Source organism: Calypte anna, chromosome 1 (genome assembly GCF_003957555.1).
Source record: "Calypte anna isolate BGI_N300 chromosome 1, bCalAnn1_v1.p, whole genome shotgun sequence".
Lineage (NCBI taxonomy): Eukaryota > Metazoa > Chordata > Aves > Apodiformes > Trochilidae > Calypte > Calypte anna.
This window is the reverse complement of record NC_044244.1, coordinates 45,538,074-45,560,914: the sequence shown is the minus strand read 5'-3', so window position 1 is coordinate 45,560,914 and position 22,841 is coordinate 45,538,074. Positions and strand designations below refer to the sequence as shown.

Here is a 22,841-nt window from a genome sequence, read left to right as displayed (position 1 = left end):
AGCAAGATGTTTAGCAGAAATAAAAGTAGGAAAGCTGCATGAAGGGCTTCTTTGTTAAGCTTGTGAGTTTGTTTTGTGTCTTTGTACTGTCACCTAGGAATTATCCTTGGTCTCCCATTCTTACATCACCTTTTACCCTTCTTTAGGAGTTTATCCTTTGCTGCTTCCTTTTACTGACTGGGCATGAAACACAGAAAAAATATGGTTTAGCTGGAGGTATCAGCTGTCTTGCTGACTAGTAGATAAGTGCTGGTAGGGCAAATGTAGCAGGTTTTCCATGGACCTGTGTAGTAATCTTTCCCTGAGGCACAGCACTAATTAATGTCCCTCTCTTTCATCAAGTGGGCAATTTTCATGTAACTTGTAAGGCTGCTTTTTTTTTTTTTTTCTTTTTGTGTTGTGTGTGTTTTTTTGTTTTTTGAGCCTTTTCATGCTTAGTGTTACCAACAGAATTGGTTATTGGGAGGGCCTGACTGACTCAAAGAGTACTCAATAATACTCAGGGAAACTTTTTATCATAACTACTTTAGACTTCTAGAATGTTTCAGAAAAATTGTTATTCTTTTCCTGTGTAATAAATGAGAAGTTTTGAAAACATGTTTCAGAAAAGCTTTTCAATAATAATCGTTTTGTGCTTCAGAGTGTAATTTTTCTTTCTATTGAGTGAAATGCAGTATGAAACAAACAGGTTGTCAGATAAAAGATTTAGACATGAAAAAAAAACAGGATTTAGGCTGAGGGGTTTTTTATGTTCTTTAAATCAAGACCTTTAAAACTTTTAGTATGGATGCTGATTTAAAAATTTTATTTAATTAAAAGTTTAAATACAATCTATTCTGTCGAGTTTTTGAACTCTTAAAAGTGAAGAATTTAAGACTGACGAGACAGTGACATATGAATTGTATGAGTGATGTTTGTGAAGGAGGAATAGCAAATTTGAAATACAATCAGGAAGGCATATGGTACTAATAGGTGTGTTTCATGTATCCATGTGACCAAATTAAAAAGTGCGTCAGGCCTCTGCTGCATAGTCTCACTTGTTCCAATTCAGGACATGAAGAATCATCCATTAGCACTTACAGCAAGGTGGTTAAGGCATTAATTTTTTTTTTTTAGAGTATGTGTAATATTGACATGTCAGAGGAGGCTATGTAGAAGATTACCTGTGTTCCCCAAATTCTCCTGAAAACTATAGTTTCAGTGTTTCTGATTCCATTTATTGTTGTTGTTGTTATTTACTTTTAAATTGAAAAATAACCCCCTTGATTGTGTAATGGTTACGTTCAGGCCTTTCTGGCACTGAAGAAAATAGCTTTTGATGGGAAGACAAAACAGCCCAGAAATTTTGTATGGCAAGTATCTTTATTGCTAAAGCTGTTGGTGGCTATAATTGAGTGGTTAACATGAGGTCTTTTTGTGAACTAGATGAAAGAGCTTGTTATAATGAGCTGTTATAGTTATTGTAGTAAGATGTAAATATACTTAATAGAATTTGAGAAAATTTTCCTGTTCAGTGTAAGAGAGGAATTTGCTTTTATATTGGCTTTTTAAATCCACACAGATTTACATGATTTTGTTTAAGTGTGTGACATTAAATCTGGTAACTTGTGAATATGAGGTTTGATGGGCATGTTGTTTAAAGGAATTTTCTAGGCAGTAGTGGAAAGAACTGTTGTCGTTTTGGTTTTTTTGTTCCCCCCACCTCCTTTTTTGTTTGTTTGTGATTTTTATTTTACACTTTCCAGTTTAGTTAAACCAGGTGTTATCTCTGCCTGAATATTAATTTGGCGGAGATGTGACATCATGCATGTTTGGAGCTGGTCACAGATAAAACTAACTTTCTTGAGTGATGCCAAGTGACTCAATAGCCACTCTTACATATGCACAGCTTTCCATTAGCTTTACTATATTTATATCTTTTTTGAAAAATACTATCCAGTTAAAGACTAGCAGTGACGGAATGAGCAGTAGGCAGGGCTAGCATGAAAGACAGCAGTGTGGAAGTACACCTAGAACACATTGTGTTGGGATAGTTGAAGAGCCACCTATTGTTGGGTAGGAAAATCAGGGCATGGCACAGAAGGGAGCTGATGGAGTAATCAAGGTTTCTAGCAAGGGGGAAATGTGAGATGCACACAGAAAACTTTTGGTATGACAGGGAGCAAAATGTGTCTTAATATAGCCTGAGGAAAAAGTGGAAGCTTAACCCAAAGGAAGTGAAAAAATTGGCCTCTGCCATAAAGGAGCCATGTAATTGCAGGGAATCCTTGAAACAGGTGGGAATATAATCTCCAGTTAACTTGCGGAGGAGAAGGGAACAGAAGAGAGTAACTCCTTTGTGTGAAAAATGAATTTATCCACTCTCCCATTTGCTATTAAAAAATATAGTGACATGACTTGCAGAAAGACAGAAGTGCATGAATTGGAAATTTCTTTAAGGTAAAGAATTCTTTGTTATTTCTGTGTAACTGATTCCTTTTTATAACTCTGTGTGCTCTGTCTGGATTTGTTCGTGCTTAGAATATGAACGTGTTCAAATAAATTTATTTTAGAAAGTTAAATATAAATATTCCATGTTATGCTTTGCTTGCTGCTTATTGGGTTTTGTTATCTACTGAAATGTTTACAGTTATCAGAATGTGATTTTGCAAAACTAAAAAGCAAATAAATAGGGAAAAAGTGTTTTAAGTACCTTTCTCCCTTCATGATGGTAAAAAGCAAAAAACCCCCGAAAACCAAAATGCACCACAAAAAACCACCTGAGCTTTCTTTTCCCATATCTAATTTTCTTCTTTGTACTAGAATTTAAGATCTTAAGTATAATTTGCTGAACTTCAGTGGCTAGCATCTAATAGGTACTTTTTATTATAAAAGATTACCAAATTTCTTTGCATATTTTAAGTAGTGATAGAAAAGCAAAAGATTTCATTGTGACCTTACAAGTCCCATTTATACTGTTGTATTGCAGAAGAGTGCTCTAGTTCCAATAGCTTGTGTAATGTCTGAGGGAATAAAACAAACCTAAGTTATTTGAGTTGCAGGACTTGTAAATGACAAGATTATTTGCACATATAATGCTAGTATAATTTATTAAATACAATTTTAAGTAATAATAAAGCATAAAAGAATTTCCTCTTCTTATTGATCTTAGTGCAGCATCTTGTATGAAGTACTCTTTTCCCAGTAAAACCTTGGTGAAATCCTTATTTTGATCATACTTTATTGTGCTGTGATCATAACCTGAATTCCAGGTATATAAAAAAATCTTAAAGGTGCAAAGAAAATATTTTCATTATATACATAGTAGGCAAAGAAATGTAAACTTTTTATTTGAAATAAATAAATCTACTTTTGATGTGTTTTTAAGTAGACTTCCTGAAGCAAACTTGCATGCCAAGTTGTAGATCAGGCAATTTTTACAAGTAGTAGTAGTTGATTCAGTGTCCAGTAGACCAGGGCGTTAATTTGTGACCTTTCTATTGTGAATTTAGTTACGTTTTACTTTTCTGGTTTCTCTGCTTTTGATAATACTTTGAAGAAGCAACTATTCACTGAGATATGAATAGGGAAAACTCCCACTCAATAGAATGTTATCCTATCTGTTATTTTTATTCGTTATTAAGTTGGACCTAACATGATGGTAACCAAAACCAGGTCTCCTGTGGGAGTTTTGCATCTTTGGTAGTTTTGTGTTCTGCTTGTTTTCAGAGTTTTGTGTTCTGGGTGAGGAAGGTGTCCCTGAGGATAGAAGAATGGGAGGATAACGTTTAGAGTGGGTGCAGTTTCTTTGATGCTGTGCCTGAAGGCTGTTAACTTCCAGTGCTGGTTAGTGTGCTTCAAATTGATTATAGTTGTCAGAATGGAAAGCACAGTTAAAAAAAAAAAATTAAATCTGGCAGATCTTTAATAACTGAATGTGTTTCTTATGTGCCTCTCAAACTGTGCTAACACAGGAAACATACTGTGTTATCAGTGAATATTGAAAGTTAAGACTCACTTGTTGCCTTTCCCTAACTTGCTAAGGAGCTTAATAAGTTGAAGACTTATTCTAGTTTCTAGAAATGAAAGTTGTTTTTCTTTTTAGACTATATATCTTTGAGGCAGAACCACTTAGAGTTTCTTGATTTGTGTAACCCTTTTGCATATGTAGTCTTTGTGCTGTGGTATGTCTAAGGTTTGCACATTTAACTAGCTGTACTCTCACTACCTTTCTGATATTTTGGCATCCCAAGTTTCTTTATTGTGTTTCCTGTTCCTCTGTGTGCTACAAATCCTGTGATATCCTCGGTTTGTGTTGCATAAATATTATATGCCCAAATATTCTAGGGTTAACAATCTAAATCATCAAAGTGAGTGATTCGGGAGAGTGGAAGCAGCTCTAGAAAAGGTGACAACTCATAACACACCTTTTCAGTCTTATTTTCCTGTGCATGTTTGTTAAGTTCCTTTGATTTCTGTCTTGAAGAGCTTTCCTGCCTACCCCTGTTTTATATTATTAATCTGCAGTGTCTAAGGTGTTTTTCTCTTTCTTAGGTATTTATTCCTAGTCTAGGCATAGCTTTACTGGAAAGTAAGCTGCTGCTTCAAAAAGTATTCTAAGGCACTTTTAATGTTGTCACTTGTCATGTGCTGTAAAATTCTCTCACTTCACATCTACTTTCTACTGTGTTGATTTCTTACTATTTGTATAGGTAGGAAGATAATCAATAAAGAGGTTTGTAGACTTTTTTTTTAGGAATGATATATGAATACTTTTGGAGTCTTGTTAATTTTGAGAGGTTTTTGTTACTATAACTTAATTTGTATGAAGAGTAGGTCTAATTTAAAAAAAAATGCTTAAGCAATTCAGCAGCTCAGGTGCTTTCAAAGAAGTGGGTGCTCTCGGAAATCATGCAGTCCTGGAAATCATGATCTTTTTTCTTTATCAGAAGTCACTTTAATGTTGTTTTCACTTATTTAAAAGTAACCCGTGGGTGCTTCTGGAAAATACTGTTTTCCTTTTTTATCCCTCTCAACTTTTTAGTATATCTCTTATTTGCTATGTTGATTATTCCTCACTTTGACTTGGTAACTTTCCAGACATAAGTAATTTTTGCCTATCCTGTTTTTCCTCCTTTGTTTCTGAAAAGCCATGGAATCAGTTGTGTTGTCTGCTCTCAGGACTATTTGTGGATAGGAGCTGCCAAGAGCAGATGTGACAGAAGGTTCTGCCTTTAAAACACAGTGGTGGACTTTCACTTTGTGTATTTCTGGCTTACTGTCCTGATCCAGGTATTTTTGTTGCAATGTGAGTGATGTTTCTCTTTGGTTTTGATGGTGGTTTATACACAAACACTTTTTTCTTACTGGTGGTAGATTTTCCTGAATTCAGTAATTGATTGCTATCTGTCATTAAATTATTTTGCATAATTTCTATTTAAATTGAAGACAAATGGTTTCTTCATGAAATTTGTTAAAAATAACCCCAAACCCTCAGAAATGCAAGTAACTGGAGTCATTTTCTACACTGAAGAGTCTGTCTGGCTTACTTGCTGGTTAGATGAAAAGAAACTGTAGGAGCTGGAAAGCATTACAGCATTTTCACACCACAATCAAACTACAGCCATTAAAATCAGGTGAACTATTTTCCTTGTGGAACATAAATATTTGATTTGGGGAACTAAATCACAGAGATTTGGTAGTAGGAATATATCTCTTACCAATGTAGTTGCATCATAAGCTACCAAATTCACTGAAGATGGTGAAAGGAACAAAAAAGATCTGGCAAATGTTAATCTTTTATATCTTCTTGCTGGCTTGTAGTGGTTGCTCATGTTTTGCAAACTCTTCATGTTTCTCTGGATCTGTTTTAATCTCGCTTTTATATTGGCATGATCAGTTGGATAGCATACAGCTAAGATAAATTAAAATCTGCTTGGACACCTGTATGTATTTGCCTTGGGCATTGCATTTTATTGCATACTGGCACATTAATGCAGATGTTCTGATAGCGATGTCATAAGGAAGCTGGCATTAAATTTTGCTTAATAATCATTGAAGGTCAGCAAAAGTTAAATCTTAATTCTAGAACATAGGAATTTGTTCTTTGTCAGCTTTCATTTAGGAGCCAGTGTAGCAATTTCTGTTGTTAATAAGTTGTATCAAATTCAGTTGTACTGTTCAGATCTGAGCAAGGACATTTGTCCTACCTCAGCTTTTAAACAGCTGTGGTCTGGAGGTCAAATTGCTGATTGGAGTGTAAAGAAATAGAAGTTAACCATGTGATGCTTTTTTGGAGAAGATTAAATAGGTCCTGTGTATAGAACTGATGGAGATTTTGTCAAAAAGGGAAAATTCCTAGCAGATATAGAGGAGCTCTCGATCCATGATGGGAGCTGAGGGTTGATAATTTCATGATTTTCAATCTTTGTGAAAATTACCATCACTTGACCGTTGATATGTCAAGCAGTAGTGAGTATAAATCACTTTGAATTTCATGGCCTCAAAAACCTGTAAAACTGCTAGGTTGGTTTTGTGGAACTGGTCCATTGGCCAGAGCTACACACCAGAATTTTCCACCCCTTGTCTTGGAATGAGGAGGAGGCTTGTGAAGTTTTTGTTTTCACTACTTTGCATTGTGAAATGAAAATAATGAGGTTCTGAGCTATGTCACTAGGCATATCTTTTTTTTTTCCCCCTTTTTTTTTTTTTTTTTTTTTTTTTTTTTTTTTCCAATTTTCTGGTTTGGCTTTTGTAATTGAATGATTGCAGTTGAGGCTATTTGTTTTGGAAATCATACCTAGTTGTGGTCTGCCGTGTTGTAAAACCTTTTCTTTTGTGTTTTAGGTTAGCCCTTGAAATTCTTGTGAGAAGTAACTGTTACTTAGTGTTTCCATTATTCTGAATTTATTTTATCTGGATGTTAGAGTGCAACTTTTCCATAGGCGAAGCTCCAAGCAGAAATGACAGGTATTGGCTGGTGAAAGCTAATGAAACTAACAGGGTATTTTTTTATCCTTAAAATATTCACCTGCTTCTAGTGACCTTTGTAGTATTTGGGTTCTTGAATGTTGATTATGCTTTTCATCTAGCCAGAGGCAATCTTCTGTGGGTTTGATGTTTTATGACTGGATTATCGCCGTGTACTTCAGAAGAAACTCTTTCTGAAGATTTCTCACTTGCATTAGAGAAGGGTACAGCTTGATGGCTACTCAGTAGTGTTGGTTTTAGCAATGCAATGTGGATTCACTTCATTCACTACTCGTTTTTAATCTAATGTGCTACAAGATGAGGTTATTTATTATAGGATCTGTCACAGTCATTTCCCTTGGTGTTAGCTGAAATCATCTGGGTCCTTTGCTTACCTACTGAACATCTGGGGGCTGGAAGCTGAGGGTTCTCGGCGGAGGTGCTGTAGCTCTGAAATGTGCTCCTGTTGATCGGACTGAAGTAGTGCTTGTTGACCCTCAAGGGCATGGTATAAGGCCCATCTGTTAGGTCTGAGTTTTGCCTGAGGGAAGGTTGCTTCAGTTAAGGTCTAGGGGGAGTATGTTTAGCAGACATTAAAAGTATAATAGCAAATTGATTGGGCTTTTGTGCATGTGTTTAGTGCCTGCCTCTGTTATTACTGTGAGTGGACAGTTGCTAATGGGGGGTTCAGGGAAAGTAAAAAATTATGCTGTTCTTCTTTTGTGTTGATATTCCTTCTAGACTGCTACTGTCTGCTGTTCTGAAAGATTAACAAAAAAGAGGAAAGAAAAAAATTTAGGCATTCCATTCATTAAATTCAATGGAAGGGATTACTTGCAGTAGTGAGGAAGTTGGTCTCCTTGGAGAGCCAAGCATGTGTCAGGAATGATGTGAAATACACCATTTCCTTTAATGCATTAAATCACAGGGTCGTTATATTATCATTTGCATTTAACTGTACACAACAATTAATGCTCAAATGCATATGCGGTAAATTATATGGTTTGAAATTTGTGTATTTTACGTTGGGAATAATTTAATTTTTTTCCTTAAAGAAAGTATTCATATTTGACTCTTGGTGGTTTAATTTTGCTAAGTTTCTTGAAAGAAAATAATAATCCAGGATTTAGAATGCTTGAGGAACTTTTTATTTATTTATTCTATTAAGTGAAAATGACATGCAGCTCCTGAGCAATTTTTTTATTGTTGTTTCAGGATTGTTTTTAAATACAATTTTGACTGTATTTGGTCCACATGCACATGTATGTTGTGCAGTTACTAACCTTTTAACATGAAAGTGATGCTAAAAAATGTTAATCACCATCCTTATGAAGATGAATTATTTCTAGCTGCAGGTAAAGTAGATATGGATGAAAATAAGACCTGAAACAGTGCCTTTGAGGTAATGATTCCTCTATTTAAGCTTGCATTAATGATGTTGCTTAATGAATACACTTCTAATGTCAGTATATTTTCAAAGCTATTGAGAGGAAAAAATTGGAGGAGGGTGGAAAGAGGTTTAACTCTTATAAAAAGACTGTTTTCAGTTCTACCTTGCTGTGCTTGGAAGGCATTGATTGCCAGTGTTTGTGGACTTGGTAAAATGAGATGTGGGTTTAGTAAGGTATTTTAGAAAGGCGTTCAGTTCTTGCCTCTAGAGCTGTGATTTTTACCTCGAGTTGTTTCTGGTGCTTGGATTAGGATGAAAGTAGGGATAACATAAACTCAAAGACTATGTTGTGCTTGCTGTAACAGTTTTAAATTTTAGCAATTAGTCGGTCTTTTGAGTGGTGCTTCTTAAAAACAGCTATTGTGTATGCAAGCTGTCTCCAGCAGTGACTGTTTTTGATGCTCTATTGTTTGGGATGACCCCTGAGTTGAACTCTGTGAAACTCAAATGTCTAATGTTCTTCATCAGGCTATGGTCTATAGATCCATTACAATGGAGCTGGAGCCTGCTTACAGCTTGGGAGCAAACCCAGTCCTGTCTGTCACTAGCAATAGGGGAATGCCACAAGCGCTTAAGTTCTTCTCGAGTCATTCTGCTTTGATAGTGACAGTCAGGATTTAAACAGATCTCCCAGCTAGGGAAAAAGGGCTTAGAAAAAGGAAGAAAACTTGCTTTAAGTTTTTTAGCTAAAAATGTGCTTCAGTGTCTTTCTTATCAGTAGTTCGCCAGAAGGTTTGTTTTCTCCTTACTTTTACTGTTATCACCTCTTTGATACATATTATCACTTTCCCACTTACAGGCTTTGTGGATTTCAGATGGGAAAGCAGGAGGATGTAATTTCCATTACTGCTTACCCTTTGTTAAAGAAGTTTTCCCTCTCTTGGATCATTCCAGACAGATAGAAAATCAGATTGAAAAGCCCCTTTCAAAAATTGAAAGGTATACAGAGACTATTTGATAGTCCAGCGCTTTTTGGACTTAGTTGATGTGCATCCACACTTTTGGTCAGGAAAAGACTGAACTGGACTAGGTAAGATGGTGAAGTATGTGTGCACATCTTACCCACCTGTATGTACTACTCTCATACACTTTGTGAAAAACCAAGAAACAAAAAAGTTGGTGAATCAGCACGTTGTAGTTAAGTTTTCACAGACTTAGCAGCAGCCTCAGCTTGTACTATAAAACTTATCATTATCTTTTTACTTCATCTCGAAATAGCAGGTCAAGGGCAAGAGACTTCTCAAATCAGTGTCTTCTCTGATGCTATAGATATACTACAGACTTTTATCTGCAAAGCTTCCTGATATTTTTTTCATTTTATGGAATACTAGAGAAAAGGTATGCATGCTTGACCTGCAAGGGCACTGACAAAGATGAAAGATTTTGCTGGGCTTTCACATATTTTCTTCACAGCCTTTACCTCTTCCGTAGGCTGTGAGAAAGATAGAAACTAATTCTAGGTTCTCAGTACTGAGGCACCAGATCACACCAAAATAAGTTGGCTTTGAAGGAACAGAAGAAAAAAAAATTCAATGTTTTTATTTTAAAGAGTTATTTCTGGAGAAGCGATGTGTCAGGACAGTGAGTTTTTTCGACTTTGGTGGAGCCTATGAAGAGAACTGTCAGAAAACAGCGATCTCTTGTGCAGCTTCTGGCTGTTTCATTTTATAAGTAATTTAGCCATCTCTCTAGTAGGTCCTGTTACAGCAGGACTTGTCCTCTTACAGCAGGACTTGTCCTGTTACAGCAGTACTTGTCTGTACTTCCTAATGTCTTACACAGTTCTTCAAACCAGGAGAAGGGTAGGCATTCCTTTCTAAGTAAATACTACTTATCATTCAACTGAATTTGAGTTACTTTTTTTTTCCCCCACAATTTTTAGATTTTATCCTGAATAGGTTATAGAATCATGGTTCAATATAGCACTTCATCCTCAACTTCCAAGAAATTCTATATGATGCTACTTGGTTTTAAGTGCTATGGGCAACCTTTTTTTTTATTCCATTTCCTCTGATACTAAATTTTGATACCATCTCTGCAATCCTAATCTTTTAGCCCTTAGCAAGCACTTAAGCTATTATAACAAAAACAAGCAAACTTGTAAAACATTATATCCAAATCAGCTTTATAAGTGTTACTGTTTTTTCATGTCAGTTGACTTTTACATATTTTTCTCTAAATTGGAGTAATTTTCTACAGGCAGCATAGCATATTAAAAAAGAGAGAAAACAAACCAAACAAAACAAAAATCAAACAAAGCAACCACCCTCACACACAAAAGCAAAAAAGAATCCAAAACTAACCAAGCAAAACACCTGACAAAACACAAAAGCTGAAGTATCTTGCATTCCTTAGGCTGTCAAATTAGAGACCTGTGATTTTGTATCACAAGTTGGTCAGGATATGTTGCACTGTGTTTGCAATATGAAATAAACTCCCATGCTACAGGTTCATCAGTTTGGGGCTTTTTCATTGGTATTTAGATTAACCAGACTGCATGCCTGTGAACTGGAGAAACCACATGAATGCCCACTTTTTTCTTGCCCCACCACCCTTCCCCTCTCAGTTCTTTCAGAGAACTCATTCTGGGTTATGTTTTGGCATTGCTTTTCCCAGGCTGTAAAAATACTGGATACTCTTGAGAGAACAGCTATATATTCACCCCTTCATTGTTGGAAATCTGCTTATGCTTTTTTGTGGGGTTTTTGAGAATTGTACCAGTGCTGTCAGTGGATGTGGAAACTCAGACTGTCTGTAAATAGCTTGGATGCTTGAGCTCCTCCTTAAAGTATATATAGAATACCGTACTTTAGTACCTTTCATCTGTGAGAAAGTTACAGTTACTTCAAGAAGAATGGTCTGAGGCAGCTGTTGCATGAGTGCTGCATCTGAAGTGCTTTGCCATCCTTGGTTAGATAACTTCCTGTTGGAACCACTCATCCGTGTAACATTGCTGTATGTGACAAATGGTCAGGCAGTGTGCCATCTTGTGTGCATTCAAACCTAATCACTACTGCTTAGTAGTGATTCTGAGAAAACTGCACTTGGATAACTCAAACTGGTGTGTGGGTTACATCTATTTATTCAATTTTCCTATCTTCCCATTGGTAAACTTAGCCTTTGTTAGACAGTTTTACTGATTTTTACATTTGGCAATAGTTTTTCACTTAGGTATCAACCGGGTAAGGAAGGGATGTCAGTGCCCTAGTTGCGTCTGTGGTGAGCCCTGCAGGCAGAAAAAAATTGGATTATCTGCAACATATTTTGCACGTAAAGCTTCTGACTGTTTTCTGGAGGGATCCTAAATCACTATTACCCATAGCTGCAGTCAGTGATTGTTACCACTGTTGGGACTGTCAGCTTCAGCTCAGTGCTGGTTGCTTTCTTATTTTTTATTTTTAATTTTTTTTTTTAATTTCTATTTTTTTTTTATTTATGTAAGCTTCTGGTGAATGTAAAATGAGCGTTTTGGGAAAGACAAATACAGAACAGATGCAAAACTATCTGTAGGCTTCTGTTGGCCATCTTTTCTCTATTGCTACAGGCAGGTTTTGTGCTTGTGTGTCATAAAAAAGAACCAAGACAACTTTTGGGGGGGCAGGGAAGAGGGGGAGGGGATCATGGAAAGCTGTGTGTGTCCAGGGTATAGCGAAGGGGAGAAATTAAAATAATGGGCACATAAAAAAATGCTGTGTAGCCACAGAAATCTCTGCTTTCATAGGTAGAAGTCATGCCTTGTAAATTGTTAGATCTCTTTTGAAATTGAGAGGGGGCAAAAAAGGCTTGTGGTATTTGTATAGCATTTAGGAAGCAAGTATTTGATACACTTAGATCGAAGAGAAAAATGCTGAAAAGGTCTCTAAAACTTTCTTTTTAAATTGCAAGACAAAGGTGAGAGAATAACCAGTCAATTTTAATGAAAGGGACAGACTAATAGGTTGGAAGATTTTTTAAGATTTTAAAGCTGTGGGATATGATAGTTGGGTATTTTCATAAATGTTACATTGCTGCTATCATTTTGAGTTTGGTTTTGAAACTGAATTACTCAGGATAGTTAAAACTAAAACTTAAATGGAAAGTATTGCTAAAGAGAATAAGTACTACTTTAGTAAAGACAAGAAATTTTTCCTTGGTAAATCCATTGGAATCCACATGGTTTGTGAGGGGAGAAATATGAAGTCAAATACCTATGATTTCAAAATCTATCACTGGAAAAAACTGCTAGCACAGAGTTGATTTAAAAGCTACAGATAATGTGAGAAATTGTAAGGAAAGGCTTTTAGTGTAAAAGAGCAAACATGATAATGATATCTTCAAATTTTGAACAATAATGCAGGTTTTGTTTCATCTATCTCAAAATGTATAAACAAAAATAGTGGTTATATGAACAGTGATGCTTAAAAATCTTGACAGCACCTGTACCTTTAAAAGCAGAATGTGTAGAAACTGTAGAGGAAGGGGGCAAGATAATGGATATGATAAAAATTAGAAATTCTAAATATTTCGTTGAGCTGAACAGGATTTTAAAAAAATGTTAAAATAACTTAATTAGAAATTTAATTTACTCTTTTCTTTGCACTGCTTTGCTTAGAAGAATGTTTAAAGACACCTATGTAAAAATGACTGGCTTATATTAGCAAAAGTGTATCTATAATAATAACTTAACTGGACAAGACCACAAGTGGACTGTTGTCACTTGCTCCTGTTGGAGCAGGGAACTTGACCACCTCGTGTTCTGCGGTCCTTTCAGAGATGAGCTGTTCTGTGATGTTGCTGATTGAAATGACCCCTGCCGGCCGTGTATTGTACTGCTGCTCCTGGCTTCTCTGGAGAGTTAAAAAATCAGAACAAAAAACATTATTTTAGTTCATGCGTGCTGGAGGAAGAGTGCGAGTATCTTAAAACAATTCTTTTAAGGATCTAGTGTTAGCAGTGGATGCTGTACTAGATCATCTCTGATCTAATCTAGCAAGAATTTTTTTTAAAGCTTTTTTTTTTTTTTTTTTTTCCCCTTCTCTTCTGGGGAATAAAAATGTTGGCTGTTTAAAGTAGCTTAAAATGACTTAATGACTTTGTTAATCATGTGAGAGTTATTTTTCCGACAAGTCAGTGAATGGAAGAATTTTCCATCCCTCCCCTTTGTTGCCAGTGTCCAGAAGAAGTTATACTGCCAGTTAATATTTCCTGACTGTACATTTATTATAAAGTGGCAAACCACAATAAATTATAAGTGTGTGTATTTTATTTTTTTTATTGTCTTGCAGCATAAGCAGCACTATTATGGACATAGACAGCACAATTTCCAGTGGGCGTTCAACTCCAGTTATGATGAATGGACAAGGAGTTCCTGCCTCCTCTGCCAAAAGCATTGCTTACAACTGTTGTTGGGACCACTGCCACGCTTGCTTCAGCTCCAGCCCAGATTTGGCAGATCACATTCGCTCCATACATGTGGATGGTCAACGAGGAGGGGTTGGTGTTACTTTTTTTCCCCCCCTCTTTCTTTGTAGCAAGTATTTCAACCTTTAATGACTGTAGCAAATTGTGTGTTTTCAAGTCTCAGTTCTGTAGCTAGTGGCAACCCAGGTTGGGCGTTCAGTAGTCATGGTGTATTAGGCAGTCAGCTGCTGTCTTGCATAGTTCACTTGATTTGGTATTGTGTGTTTAATTGGTTACTTAAACTAACTTTTTAAGAATGTGTGAAGTTCTTTTAGATAAATGGCATGAGGCTATTGGATGAATGTGCTAACTTCTCAGCATCCTGGAGCTGTTGATATATCTTTAAGTGCTTACACTTGGAATTAATTTTCTTAAAACTATTAGTGTATGTGTTACTGCATGTGAATTTGAATTAAGTCTTGATTATTTTTATGAGTGGAGTCTCACTAGAGGTAAAATATATGCAGAATGCATAAAAGGAAAGACATAAGACTTTGACTCGAGCACAATGTCTTACCGAAGCAGCTGTGCTACAGGTGACATGTATACCTTCAATACAGTTGTATCTAGTGTTTATTAGTTTTAAAATTAAAATGCACATATAATCATGTATACTTCAGTTTAAGCCCTGATCAAATTATGCAATTTCCATTGGTTTCATGATTTTAATATTTCAAAACACCTTCCAGTAGTTTCAGATATGTACTTAACTACCTGCCCTTTCCAACCTCCCAAATTATCTTTTATATATAAAATATGGCATGTTTGTTTACATCAAACATAAGCAATCTGTCTGCTTTTTGACTGTGTTGCAATGCTTTAATTTCTTGAAAAGCTAGTATCAGCTCTTAACCTAGAACAGTCATTGTCTTAATTTTTTGTCCTGCTGCTTCTCCAGAAGTAAAACATTAGGCCATTACACTTCATGCTGAGTGAATAAGAGACTTAAATAAAATACTAATTTGCCTTACTGTAAATAATTTATTGTGTAATTGTGTTACTGAGACAGCTGTGACTATGGTAATATTTAGCTAATGCTTTTGTTATGATTGAACTTCTAGCTTTGTATTTGGTGAATTTTTTCAGTCCAAGCTCTAAGCATAATCATCCATTCAGTGAGCTGGCTTTTCAGCCTCCCATGAGGTGATTTCTCTAGTTCTGTTCTTAGGCTTATAAAAGCATTGCATGAATCCTGGATGAAAAAAATGAAATGGATGTCATGTATTGGTATCCTGTGGGCTTTCATATAACTGCATCTCTGGGGATCCTTGTAGCCTCATCCATTTCTTAAAAAGGGACCGGAGGGTTTTAAAAGTTTTTTGGGGTTTTTTGGTGTTTTTTTGTTACATCTTTTTTATTCCTGTACTGGATCTGTACTGGCTTACATTTTATTTTTTAAAAAAGTTCTTCAACTATGCTATTGAAGGGGACTGATGCTGGCTGTTTTGTTTCAAGGATTTGTCTGCCACCTGCTGGTGAGGTGCTCAGGTGGTGGTAAAAATTATATTCTTGTGGTTTTGATTGGATTTCAGGTATTGAATTGGAGTAGTAACTGCTTACTGAGAGCTTAAAAAAAATATAAGTATACAAGTATGGTAAAATGTATATTTTCAAGCTAATATGAGTAATGGCTCCAAACTAGATAAGTCCATGAAGAACCCAGGAAACCTTTTGACAAAGTAGCTTTACTTCTCAAAAATATTTTTTTCAGAAGTATTTTGGATGCAGCCTTTTGATAAGGGTTGCCAAGAAGCCTTAGCTGGACCTCTGGTGGGTTACTCTAAAACCAAGTGCTTGCTTTTTGGAGGGATTCTGTTTCCACAATCTGTAACTTCATACTAATATTCCTTGGCTGAGTGCCTTGCAGTCTGCAGTTGCTGATGGAAATATTGGAAGTTACGGAGCTGTTGCAGGGTCAGGAGCCCTGGAAATTCCAATTCTGTGTCTTCAGGGGGATCTCAAAACCGAGGAGCAGACATCAAATGTTTAGGGGGGGGTGGGCCTTCTGTGTCAGTAGGTCATCATACAGACCTTCAGGGTTTTCCAGCTTTGTATTAATAAGGGGGGTCATATATGTATTATACAGCAACTATGTAGCACTCTTGTGGCTGCTCTTTTGTTTTGAAAATGAAATCTTTTGAAGATGAAGTTTTTTAATCTCTGAAAGATAACAAGCAGCTCATATCCAACTAGTTTCCTGCAGGTCTGAAAACCAGTGTTATTTCTGGTATCTGTATTTTGCTGCTAGAAATTAGGGCTGTACCTCCTTTCACACACACAGACCTGTTGAAAAACTCTGGTATCTATAAACAGCCATATTGTAATTAAGAGTGTTTATTTTCATGCTCAAAGAATAAAATTAATAGCTTTTGAGAGCAAGCAGTATTATTTCTGTATCTGCTAATCAGAAAATGTAAAATTGTCATAAAAACTGTTATGTCTCAGTATCTGGTGAATACAGATCGTGGGTGCAAACACAAATTCTTTAAAATGGACGCTGTGGCTCTTGGTTGTGTTTATCTGCAGGAGACTATTTTTTGATACTTCATTCTAGTGACCTTTTTTTGAATAGTTCTGGCTGTAATTATCTTGATGAAATACAAGAAGTTTGCAAAATAAGTGGCTATTGTTCAGAAATCTTTGAAGTACTCTGTATTGTGAGAACAGGTTTCTTTGCTAATCTGTTTGTCTTTTTTTACTGTTTGATTTGTGTAAACTCACTGCATTTTTACTCTATTAGGTGTTTGTTTGCTTATGGAAAGGTTGCAAAGTATATAATACACCTTCAACAAGTCAAAGCTGGTTGCAGAGGCATATGCTGACACACAGTGGGGACAAACCTTTCAAGGTAAGGTTCATTGTAATATGTCATCCCCTATTTTAAGAGGAATTCTGTATACTTCTCCTGTTACAATATGTGAGCTGAAAAATACCATCACAGGAGGATTTCTTAAGAAGTGTCCAGTGAACTGAGCCTTGGTCTTTGCAACAGTAGTACCAAAAGGACCTTTTTCTGTTGTGAGAACAGGTGAAGATGCCATTGTGTCTCTGTCCCCAATTATTTTAATCTATAAATGGTGGAGGAGTGTAAAACTAAATATCTGTGAAGTTCAGTTTCCATTTTTTTGTTTTCCAGTTGAGTTGCTTGAAGTGTTAGAGTAAGATATTTTGTCTCATGCTTTACACCTCCACATTAAACTTTGGAACATATCCGATGGTGTATATTCTGTGCTTGAGTAAGAACTGGTTTTATTAACCAAATTCAGTTGAAACACAGTCAGTGACTATGGTTAACCTCTCTGAGAATAATAAAGTCAGCAATGCAGGACCATTGAGCTGATTGTATTTCCTGCATAGTATTTTCTAACTTTCTCTTTCTTTCTCCCCCTAATCTGTACCTGCAATTCTAGGTATAGTAGTGTTTATCATTCCCATATCCACCAATCCGTTATTAATGAGTTGCTTCATCCTCTTATGGATACAGTTGGGGCAGTTCATAGCTGTCAGTCCTGGATCACTTGATGGTAAGTCCCACCCACACTACTTCAGACTGAAGTTCTCCTTCCGTGCAGGACATAAAAATGAATGAGGGTTTGGGTTTGGGTTTTTTTCAGTTTAGGTAGCATTTTATGCTTTCCTCTCCCCCATCCCCCATCCTTTTCAAGTTTTAGTCACTGTTTCTCTGCTTCCCTCTTCTCTCTTTTCCTAGGTAGTATCTTCTCCTTTTCTCTCTTTTCAAATTTTTTTTAAATTTTGTTTTTAAGGCAGCTTTATGACTAAAATACGTTTTGTGTTACACAAAGTTACTTCTTCTGCATAGCTTATAAGTAATGATGACCAAAACCAAAACAAAACCAAAAATCTAGAGAGTGAAAATGGGGCATTATGCTATTTGGAAAAAAAACTTGTAAAGGCTAGATTTATTTTCTATAATGAACTGTACAGTTTAGTCTCAGAATTCTGACTGAGAGAGTGAATAGCAAAACGAAACGATTTTAAGGTTATTGTACCCTTTGTTCAAATGAATAAGGTTAGCATGCTCTTGGAAGCATAGTGTAAGGATCATAGATCCCTGAAAGTTTGCAGGTATGATTGTTTCAGCAACAGATCTAATCTTAAGTGCTAATCCCTAAGTAAAATAAAATATGTCAATAATCAGAAAACCCATATTTTAGGTCTTTTTGGCTTGGAATTATGTTTTGTAAACTTTAGTGGCAAGCTTTGATCTTGAAGAAAAGTCAGTAGGTAATTTGTATACTTATTTGGTCTAGATCAAAGAAACTAAATTTTCAAGACATGGGGTTTAAAAGAGGTGGGCATAGCTGAGAAATGTGAGTAATACTTTTGAGTCTACCAGTTGCCTCGAGAAGTCAGCAAAAGTTATCTCTAGTTTAACTAAATTTTTGTCTAGTCTGGTTGCAATTAGAGTCCTAAATTTAGAACAGTCAGTTAATAATAATAATAAGCTTGTGTTAAATATGTGTTGTTTCACTAGCTAATTTTCTGTTCTAAGGTCATACTAGGGGAAAGAACAAAACACAGACCAGGACTGCAGTAGTTAATTATTGTGGCTCAGTCTCTTAAGTATTTTTTTTCTACTGTTGTCTTCGGTCCCTCTTTGTTTTTTATCTCTGTATTTCTCAGTCTGTTCTTGGGAGCTTTGAATGGAGGATAATAATGGTCTGAGTAGAATTTGGTCACATCATTTGTTCCTCTGTCATTTTAGCTGAATATAGGCTTCAGAGCTCGCATGAGGTAGCCAGGAATATATGTGTCTGTGATAGCAACCTATTAATTAACGTACTTGCTTCATCACTTGCTTCTTTTCTTCTACAAGAATTCTGCTGTCTGATACAAAAACACTTAAAGTGTTGTATATTTGTCTTGATGAGTCCAAGAACAGCCATTACTAGCAAATATTTCCATTTGCTACATTTAGCTGCTCTTATAAATCTTAGTTCTTCACTTTTTAGGGAAAGCCAGGTTTTTCCAAGTCAGAGTTGGATTGAGGACCTCTTGTTCTTGCAGACAAAATATTTCCCAAAACCTAAATTACAAATGAAATTTCTTTTGCCTCATAAGAATATACTTGAGTTCTTGTGTAAAAGGAAGGAAGCTGTCATTTCAGAGAACTTGCTGAAAATACTTGGTCATTCAGTATTCTACTTAAAAAATAATAAATGCCAGGATTCTTGAGGAGAGCTGTAAAAGGCAGTAATGGAAATAGTAGAACTGTATGCTGTTGTCTGAAGAACTGCTGTTCAGTATGGTTTTTAGGAAAAAGATGTTAGCTAGGACGATAGTAATTAAAAGCATGAAAAATTTACCTTTTGTAAAGGTAAAAGAACACTATAATCATATACTGACCAGAAGAGGGTAGTAAGTATGTGGCAGGGTGCTATGTTCTTGTATTTCTAGCTAAAATGAGAGACAAAAGTACCTTTTTAAATTGAATTATCTCTGGCATAAACCTATTCTTTTCATTAGAACTACTCTGTTGAAAGATATGTCCCTCTACAGTCACCCTTCTGCTTGCAAGTGGACTCATAGAATAGACATAGTTTCCCACTGAATTTAATTATCTATTTTTGTGATGCATGTGGTTGTGTCCTTTGATTAAAATCTATATCCAGCTGTAAATGAGCTGCTGTGCTTTAATATTAAAAGGTTTTTCGGGGCTAACCTGAACTTTTTCATGCATTTATATAAAGTACACAAGACTAGTTAATTTGTCACAGAAGTGAACCCACTTCTAAGTTACAAAGGCAGAATGTTTTGTATTTTCCTAAGTTTCTCCTGTATTTTCTGTTTGTGAGGTTTAGTGTCCCCCCCTCAGCAAAACCTGTGTCACAGAGAAGTTAGATTTCCTTATGAATGCCTGTTTTTGAGACCTTTGTTCTGGTAGCTTCATTTTTATGTGGGGCAATTTCCCAGTGGTGTATGCCCAGCTCCGAAGGGAGACATTTGATATCCGAGTCATCTACTGAACTAAAAAGATCTGACAAAAAGATACCCTAGATCTTCGGGCAGAATTCAGGACATCACTTCCCCTTTAGTCATCATATTGCTATACTGTTTATTCTCTACATTTTTTTTTCTAAGGTTTTTAATACTGATGGCCCTGCGTTCCACGTGGAACGTATTGATGGATTTTTTTCCTTGCTTTTTTTTGAGGCCATTACCACTGTATTTAGTAACTTGTGAGGTGTCTTATTCCTAAGACTTCCACCAATCCCTCCACCAAAGGAAAAGTGTTCATTAAATTGCAGCTAGTTCTCAGTCCATGGTCAAATCACACAAAGCAGTGTGATTTTCAAATCCTGCCTTTGGTAAACACCGTTGCATGAATTTGGTTTTCTTGTCAAGAGGAGCAAACAAACAGAGTGGTTTTACAGAACTTTTTTTCTTTTTTTGATTGAGCCTTTTTGGCCTCATACTGTTAGGTATTTTAGAAGATTGGCTGTTCTTCTCAGTACCTTAAGTTCATTGCTCTTGTGCTGCTGTGGGATTTTTCTCTTTTTCTTATTTCAGTCTGATTCTGGCCATCTGTTTTTTTGTTGGTTTGGGTTTTTTTGGGTTTTTTTTGTATGTGTGTGTCACTGTAGACATTAATATAAGTATTCTCAGAGCATGTAATTGTTCCTCTGAAGACATTTAGTGTATTTGTGTGTGTTTTTGCATTCAGATTTGAGAGAGAAAAACATAAACATTATTACGTTTTTAGTTCTGTTATGACATGATTTTTACAGCTTTTTAGAAACTGGTAGAATGTTGTGGAGCATCATCAAGCTGTAGTGGTGGTCCTGTTGAGGGTTCAGCAACTTAAAAATTTCCAGAACATGTAGACAGGTGAACCTAGAAGAGTAATCTGCTGAGTGTAGAAAACTGATACCAGTAACTGTCTTTGGAAATCTGAGAAAAAATGAATAAATAAATTCTATCAGACTTCCCCTAAACTTGGCTGGTACAAATGATAAGTATTTGAATAGTTCAAGTGCTGTGGCAGCCTGGGATTTCTAGCATGGTTTTTGTGGTACTCAAAAAAAGAAAGAACAAAACAAAAATAATCAAAACACTGGGTTATTCTGGTACAGGATAATGAAAGTTAATTGAAGACATATCAAAGGAACACCTAAAATGTAGGCTAGGTGACCATATACAAAGTAGTAGGCATAATGAAAGAACAAATGGTAGTGTGAGCAGAAAACAGTGGGAGATTTTATGCAAAATAATTACATACAGCAATCTGCAAATGTGAGGCTGCATCTAGGTATGTTTCCAGCTGCTTTCACATGCTGATTCCAGTGGCTGTATTAGTGTTTAAGATGACTGGTTTGCTCATGTGGGGTAAATGCTTTGTAACTATGAACAATGGTACATTCATTGGAGAGTTTCATCCTTTGTTTAAAAGAGGGAAGAAAGTAATAATAAAAATGAAATTTGGAGTTCATTCTACCACCTGTATATTCCAGAATTCATTAGGGATGGCTTCATTTGTTACGGCTCTCAGTAGAGTAACACTTGTTGAAATCTAGAAAACACAGCCAAGCAACTTCAGTCCTCATTTGAAATCCATGTCTCTTACTCTCTTGGCAGAATATTTTGTGTACACTAGTGTATTACAGATACCTAAAGAAAATGTAAAGGCATTGTGCATGAGCACTTAGATATTGAGACATTAAGAAGCTTTATCCAGATGTCTAAAACACTAGTTAGGTTTATTGGGAAAATTATACATTGAGTATTCAAAAAAGGAGATTTAGTTATTTTGAATTTAGAAAGAAACCTGTATTCCTAGATATTTTAGTATCCTATTTGTTAAAGTCACTGGTCATTACTGCCCATTAATAATGGTGGGTATGGGTACACTGGAGAAATTAAACTTCTTACGTGTTGACTTATTTTCTCTTGAAGTAACATATCCACCAATCCGGACCCAATCTATTATATTTAAAATTGAATGCAAAATTTTGAGATTTAGGTTTTTTGGGGGAAAAATTAGGAGATTGGTTTAAAGTTGTGCATAATAGTTGAGTTTGATTTATTAGAAGGCCTTTAGACCTGTATAATTATCTGGTGGGAAGCTGATTTAGTGTGACTTACCGTCCAGAGATCCTGAAGTGACAGCCTGAACTGCTCCTTTATCTTTGAAGAAACTTTACCCATTAGTAACGGATTGCTGGATATATTATTTTAGAGAAAAAAAAAGGAAAGAAAACAGGTAAGATTTTTCTCCTCTTCTACTATTTCCTATCTACTACAAAGGAATATATGATGTGTCAGCTATTGATTATTTGATGACATGATAAGGTAGTCTCAAACTACAGAACATCTGAATGTAATGATTTCTGCAAATATTTCATACTGGGGCTGTAAACTGTAAATAGGCTTTCTGGTACAAGGTAACTTCTAGTTGCAAGTATTATGTATTACATATTTAAGGATTCTGGTGATTCTGGTTTGGGGCTTTTGGAAGTAAAACTTGGGCAGAGCAAGATAAGTGGTGGTACCTTCTGTAGGTAATCTGTATAGAATCACTGTAATTGTTTTCTTTGTACACAGGTAGACAACAATCAGGGTACAACATTGTGAATCAAACTGCAGTTAGTCGTAAAACAATGTTTCACATTTGATGAAAAGTACAATTAAGTCTTACAAACTTGTGTTTTAAAAAGTTTTAGAAATATACCTGACACAAAGTTTGTTATTTTCAGGAAGTATTGCCTTTTGACAGTATGCTTTAATAAACTTGGTAATGCATGCACTGCATCAAGACTTGAAGTTATTTTTGATCTCTAGCAGGCATTAGCAAGACTGGAATTTTAGTTTCTTAATGTGACTGAGTATGGGTATTTTGGGCTTTTTTTTTCTCTGTAGGATCAGAAAGCAGGAAGCTGAATTCAGGAGCACCTTAATGAAAGTTAAACCTGAATTTAGATTTAGTTCCTTAGTTTAGGTTTACGAAACTCCTTTAATGGGCAAGATGGCTATTTCAAGGGCTTAG

General features: G+C 35.8%; 1 protein-coding gene across 2 annotated transcripts in view; it reads left to right on the top strand.

Moving 5' to 3' along the window:
* The window catches only part of AEBP2 (AE binding protein 2), a 48,833-nt gene that overhangs the window by 4,699 nt on the left and 21,293 nt on the right, over positions 1-22,841 (top strand). For both annotated transcript variants that reach the window (XM_030469091.1, XM_030469090.1), the window contains exons 2-3: positions 13,663-13,870; positions 16,578-16,685. In XM_030469091.1, coding sequence (XP_030324951.1) covers positions 13,663-13,870; positions 16,578-16,685 — 316 coding nt within the window. The remainder of the gene's footprint in view (positions 1-13,662; positions 13,871-16,577; positions 16,686-22,841) is intronic.